The 7156-nt window shown below is 37.9% G+C and overlaps 1 protein-coding gene across 1 annotated transcript in view; it reads left to right on the top strand.

The window, feature by feature from the left end:
* Window positions 1-7156, top strand: part of IQGAP1 (IQ motif containing GTPase activating protein 1) — a 117248-nt gene that overhangs the window by 41455 nt on the left and 68637 nt on the right. Inside the window, 1 exon segment of the mRNA XM_017854987.1 lies at window positions 3885-3961. Coding sequence (XP_017710476.1) covers window positions 3885-3961 — 77 coding nt within the window.

The following is a 7156-nucleotide window of genomic DNA, read 5'->3' as shown; positions in this document are numbered from 1 at the left end:
TTTGACCTAAGAATTCTGCTTCTCGGAAGTTATCCCAAATAAATAATCAGAAAGCACCAAAAAAATGTATATATAAGGATTTTTTAGCATTGATTATGATAGAAAAAATTGATAGCAAAGTACATGTTTCTTCACAAGGGATATTAATTGTGTTACAGCCAAATGCTACTGCCATTAAAAAGGATATCAACCCAAATAAAGGGCCTTTGATGTATTAAGTAGGGAAAAACAGTTGAAGGTTATAAGAGTTTGTGTTCTAGCTAAGATCAGATCACTATTTTTGTGTGAAAATAAAGTGAGTGTTCTTGGGAAAAATTTGTAAGGAGATAAAACGGTTTTCATTTCTGTGTGATGGGATTAAGGGTGGTTTTTATTTTCCTTATACTTTCCTGTAGAGTTCAAATTTTTGTAACCAAAGGAAAATTTATTTTAAAAAAGTGAGGTGGCCAGGCGCGGTGGCTCAAGCCTGTAATCCCAGCACTTTGGGAGGCCGAGACGGGCGGATCACGAGGTCAGGAGATAGAGACCATCCTGGCTAACGTGGTGAAACCCCGTCTCTACTAAAAAATACAAAAAACTAGCTGGGCGAGGTGGCAGGCGCCTGTAGTCCCAGCTACTCGGGAGGCTGAGGCAGGAGAATGGCATAAACCCGGGAGGCAGAGCTTGCAGTGAGCTGAGATCCGGCCACTGCACTCCAGCCTGGGTGACAGAGCGAGACTCCGTCTCAAAAATAAATAAATAAATAAAAAATAAAAATAAAAAAGTGAGATGTGGAGTATCAGAAGGTGGCTAAAACCATTTTATATTTTGTATTTTGTGCAATATATAAATATTGTATACACATATGTATATTGTATAAATATACATTACATGTACAATATATAATATACAATTATATATTATATATAGTATATTTTAATAATGTATATTAATATATATTATTACAATATATAATTATATGTTGTGTATATATAGTATATGGCTATGTATATAATATACTACAGGTATGTATTATTGCATCCATACCTGTCGAATTGAGTTAAATCAGAGCCGAATCTTTGCAGAAGACTAGCTTTTTTCCAGAGAAAGTGCTGAAGTTCTCTTCCTTGCCACTGGTATGTTTGAGAATTAGGCCCCACAAGTGTTAGGAAATGCAATACGTCAAGTTCTTGTAGCTATGTGGCCTGTCTGTGCACCTGTAACTTCCTTTCCCTGTTTTTTTTTTATTTGTTTTTTTTTGTTTTGTTTTGTTTTTTGTTTTTTGTTTTTTGTTTTTTTTTGAGATGGAGTCTTGCTCTGTCGCCGGGGCTGGAGTGCAGTGGCCGGATCTCAGCTCACTGCAAGCTCCGCCTCCCGGGTTCACGCCATTCTCCGGCCTCAGCCTCCTGAGTAGCTGGGACTACAGGCGCCCGCCACCTCGCCCAGCTAGTTTTTTGTATTTTTTAGTGGAGACGGGGTTTCACCGTGTTAGCCAGGATGGTCTTGATCTCCTGACCTCGTGATCCGCCTGTCTCGGCCTCCCAAAGTGCTGGGATTACAGGCTTGACCCCACCGCGCCCAGCCTTTTTTTTTTAAAATATAGCATAAAATACTGTACTATATATAGTGTAAAATATTAAACTGTGGACCTGTTTTTTATATAGTATATTGCCAGTGGGCAATGACAATTTAACCTCATTTGAATGGTACTAAGAGCTTTGTTAATATTTTCTATTGCTAGTAGTGTTGTTACTATGAGATGCTTTTTTAATGTTGTAATTTTATTACCTTTTTTGGTTTACTAACAGTAATATACTGTCCTGGACTACAATTGGAACAAACATAGAATGTATTAAAGGCTTTCAGGGACAACTTGATAATCATGGCTGTAAACCTTGAATTGTCCACCCTACATTTAGGCCCAGAAGACTTCTGAGTAATAAGAAATAATGATAACCTAAAAATGTATTGTTGTCCTTAATATAATGTGTAATACGTAATTGACAGTACATATATGGTGTTTATCGGGATGTCTTTTCTAATCTCTTTATGTGGTACATGCTGGCCTGTTATAGAAACTGAAGGCAGTAATTTTTTGGTTCTTATCCTTTTTGACTCTTTATTATAATTGGTACTGTTGGCTGCCTTTTCCCTGAGATATTTCTTAGTTTGATTTTTAAAATTGTTTTTAATCTGCTCAACTCGTCCTGTTTTCTTTAATTAGTCCACCTTCCGTGTCCTAGTGATGGACATTCTTTAAGATGCAATCCTTGTTAGATACATTTTCCCATTTTCATAGTTTCCTTTATTCTCAAGACTTGCTGACATAAGATAAACATAGTATCTTCAGTTAGCTGCTGGATATTTCTCCTTGGATAGCTTCCTGTCACCTATAATTTTTCATATCTAAAACTAAATCTACCTTTCCCCCAACTGAACTTCCCTTCCTCTATAATAAATGGTACCATGTCATCATTTTCCCAGTCATCCAGTCTCAAAACCTTGGAGATACTTTGAACTTCTAAATGTGGTCATTCCCGCTTCTCCATTTATTTGAAATCTCTCTTTTATCCATCCACTGTTAACAACAGCCTCCCAGCCTACCTCCCCAGCCCCAGTCTCCAGTCAACATATGCTATGTCCTGTCTCCAGTCAGATCTCCCTAGGGCTCTGTTTTTATCCTTAGCTCCAAAGCTAGGCTGCCACTTTATGTCCTGCTTATCAAGTTCAGACTTGTCTGACTTTCAGGTTGCTCATAATCATCTGATTTTATCCTACCTATCCAACCTTATTTTTCTGTTATTTTCTAGAATGTATTCTGTAGATTTTAAAAAACAGTAGGGTATATTGCCTTACTGTCTCACAAACACATCATGATTATTTCTGCTTTATTTATTCTGGCTATTTCTCTTGTTTGGAAGGCCTTTTGCTGTCTATCATGATTCAATCATTTCTTTAATTTATGATTTTAGTCTTAATATAGGCCTTTATTGCTTATCCAAATTCTTCTTACCCCATTATTCAGTCTTTTGCTTATCCAAACCACTGTCATCCCTTATTTCCCTAAATTACAGATTGAATTGTATGGTGCCACATGACTGTGACAATAAGTCTTGAAATTCAAGGCTATTCCCAGTCTAAATCTACTCTGTTCCTATCCTATGTCATTCACTAACTTTAGAGTTTCCATGACCCTGGCTCTGGGCTTGATATCAAAGATATGGCAGTGAATAAATAACATAGATCTAGCCCTGCCTTCATGTGGCTTATAATCTGTTGGAGTAGCCAAACAGATAAACACAAATGATTGATTTTGGTAAGTGCTACCACGGAAAAGTACTTGTCTTCCAAATTCCCTTATACATGCTGTATTCTAGCTACTTCATCTGTGTAGCTTCCCATTTCTCCCAAGCATTAAACACATTTTAATATTTTATAGTTTTTTCAGTGTCTAAATGTAGCAGGTTGCACAAACTAAAGCACTTAGTAAATGTTCATTGTTGAGTTGTTTCTCCATCTAGGCATGGTAGATAGTAACTAGGAATATTGTGGTTCTGAAAGCCTCACACTCAGATCAGTCCAGTGATTTAAACTGGACTAGAACTTGGTCTTCATATGCCTGTGTCTGGGTCTGAAATAAGTAAATCACCTTCTCACACCTAATGAAATTCAGTGGGTTGACCAAATAGAGATTTTCCAAGTAGTACTTTTTATTCTGTATTACAGCATTTCATTCCTTGCAGTTCTGATGATGAAATGTCTAGTCACCCTAATGAAATTTATTTACTGAATGCCACTGATGTTTTCTAACCGTCCATAGTTTGATTTGTATTATTGATGATTGGTAAATGTCAAATGAACACAGTGAATAGATACCTTACTCTATTTCTTTTATTTCTGCCTAGATTTTTTACCCAGAAACTACAGATATCTACGATCGAAAGAACATGCCAAGATGTATCTACTGTATCCATGCACTCAGGTAATCAAATTTTCTTGGCAAAATAAGGAAATTGTGAATAACATCTGAATTGAGTGTGTAGTTTTTTATCCTTGAGGTAAGAATGAAAAAGTTTTTTCATTAGTTTCAAAAGTTCCAAATAGGATAAAATACTGTTATCTGAACAAAATGGTGAGAAACAGCTGTGTTTTTCTAGGGAGTACCGAGCAGGGATTTATTTATTTAATAGCAGATAATTTTGTTCTAAAAACATGGTATCTTTCATAATTGATCTAGTGTTTCTGTGAACTATACCTTCACTTAGAATGCAGTCTCTTAGTTATCTAGGTCCTTGCCATCATTAAGCCATTTGTTAAATTTTTACAAGCCAGGTGCGGTGGCTCACGCCTGTAATCCCAACACTTTGGGAGTCCGAGGCGGGTGGATGGCCTGAGGTCAGGAGTTCGAGACCAGCCTGGCCAACATAGCAAAACCCCGTCTCTACTAAAAATACAAAAAATTAGCTGGGCATGGTGGCGAGTGCCTGTAATCCCGCTACTCGGGAGGCAGAGGCAGGAGAATTGCTTGAACCCGGGAGGCAGAGGTTGCAGTGAGCCAAGATTGCACCATTGCACTCCAGCCTGGGCAACAAGAGCGAAACTCCATCTCAAATAATAATAATAATAATAATAATACTTTTTATACCAACACAAACATGATAATAGGAAATGATACAATATATATTTTTTTCCCATAATGTCATCGTAAGTTTGGAATGTGGCTTAATTTTGAGGTCCCCAGAATCCTAAATTAAATTGGAAGGAAAAGATACAAGTCTGGAAGGATAGTGGGATGGCATATTAGTAGATGCTTATACAGGTTGAATACAGAACAGGTCCCTTATCTGAAATGCTTGGGACCAGAAGTGTTTTTGATTTTGAAGTATTTGCATTATACTTACCAGTTGAGCATGCCAAATCTGAAGTGCAGAATGCTCCAATTATAGCATTTCCTTTGAGGGTCATGTTGGTGCTCAAAAATTTTTAGGTTTTGGAGCATTTTGGATTTTGGATTTTCAGATTTGGTATACTCAACCTATGGTACAGTAGTGTAGTATTTTAGCAGATTTACTTGGTGGCCACAGGACTAAAGGAGATGGTGGCAGAGCAAGTGGGACATGAGTGAGATTTTTGCTTGGGCTGCACTTACATAGCATCATCTATGTGTGCTTGCTAAGTGTTAATTACTTTGGAGTAGGTATATAATACTGATCTATAAGAAGACTATTGTCTCCAGTTTCTTGATCAAACATGTACTAAATCTGTGGTGTCATTGGTATCAGTGTGAAACATACAAAAGAATGAATATAGCTGAGAACTAGTGGATCTCGTGTTGAGAATGTAGCAATTTCAAATATGTGTCTGAGGCTGGGTAGGTACAGTGGCTCACACCTGTAATCCCAGTGCTTTGGGAGACCAAAGCGAGAGGTTTGTTTGAAGCCAGGGGTTAAAGACCATCCTGAGCAACGTAGCAAGACCCCATTTTCTACAAGAAATAAAAAATTAGCTGGGCATGGTGGCATGCGCCTGCAGTCCTAGCTACCCTGGAGGCTGAGGTGGGAGGATCACTTAAGCCCAGGAGTTTGAGGCTGCAGTGAGCTATGATTGTGCTACTGCACTCCGGGCTGGGCAACAGAGCAAGACTCTGTCTCTAAAAAACAAAACAAAACATTACCAAATATGTGTGTCTGAGTCCAGATCACATTAATTCTGAGTATTGTGTTTGACTTAGTGTTGCATGAGATTTGTCTATGTTGATAATCTTGTGAAGGCTGTACCTGCGATGGATATCTGAACATGGAAGCAGAATTCCTCTCTGCTAGTTGTGTAGCCACTACTCTTGCAGTGTAACCTGGGTTCCAGGCCCTCAAATTCTGTGTAGTAGAGGCTAAATAATTAACTATGCCTTCCTACTGGTAGAGTCAGAAAGAGAAAGAAAGGAAGTCCGCTATTGTTTTCCATTTCTCTTGAATATGCAGTCTGTGCTTAGAAAGTATATATAGAGTGGTGTGTTTTGTGATTTATGATTTTTTTTAATGGTGTTTTTCCTGAAGGGTGGATTGGCAACATTTGATAATATGTAGGAAGTGTTTATAATTGCTGAGAGTTTCTTCTTTTACCACAAAACACAACCTGTTCAAAGCAGATTCCTCACCTCACTGTATTGGATAAGGCTCCATCTTCTTTAGATCAACAGTGACAGAAAAGTACTAACTGTCTGTTTCCTCCCTGCTTGCCTTTTTTTTTTCCCCCCTCTGAAGTCTTGATGGGCATTATTCCAGAGATAGTCACTGTGCTTTAATCATACTATATTACTTTTGTAGATAACATTGCACTCTCAGATAAGACCCCAGTTTTCCATTCTCAAAATATTTGTATACTTTCTTCCTGTTTCCCCTGTTTTGTTATTCTAATAACTGATTTTGGGGTTAAACAGGTCCATAATCTCTTATCCTAAATTAAAACCCTAAACTATCTGAAAATTGATTTTAAGTTTGGTGTAAGCTCATTTGTCTCCTTAGTATGATTATGTTTGTGTGTTTCTCTGCAGAAAGTAATGTATTGGATTGAGGATGCTGCCCCAGGGCTTGCTGGGGATACTTTATAATACCATATACACTGTAAATAGAAATACACTTTCTAATATCTGAGAAATTCAACATTCAAATATATCTAGCTCCAAGAATTTGGGTAAGGGACTGTGGGCCTATAGTAGATTCTGTTTCCTAATCACCTGCTGTGTTTCAGGGTCTTTATTAATAATCTTTGAGATTGACATAGTGACTTGTAGGTTACTCACCGTGATTCACAGAAAAGATAGTTAGAATCCAGATAGGTTAACACAGCTTCCTTCTCCCCATTGCTACAAAGTTCAGCTTAAGTAGGAAATAAGAAAAATAAATCTTAAGCACAGTTACAGTCTGACCCATTATAGGTGCCTAACAGTGTATTTGTGGAAGTAGGCATGGGAGAGCAGGAGCAAAGATGGGAGGGTTTATAAGTTTCAGTGTGAAGCTAAGTACTTTTGATTGTGGGTGAGAGGACTTACCTGGCCATTTTGAATCCATTCATAGCTCTAGTATCTCCATAAAATACTTGTAATAATTAAAGAGAGTTAAGTGGCCGGGCGCAGTGGCTCAAGCCTGTAATCCCAACACTTTGGGAGGCCGAGACGGGC

Source organism: Rhinopithecus bieti, unplaced genomic scaffold, assembly GCF_001698545.2.
Source record: "Rhinopithecus bieti isolate Rb0 unplaced genomic scaffold, ASM169854v2 scaffold_39857, whole genome shotgun sequence".
Lineage (NCBI taxonomy): Eukaryota > Metazoa > Chordata > Mammalia > Primates > Cercopithecidae > Rhinopithecus > Rhinopithecus bieti.
Note: the sequence above shows the minus strand (reverse complement) of the source record. Positions and strands in the feature narration are given on the sequence as shown.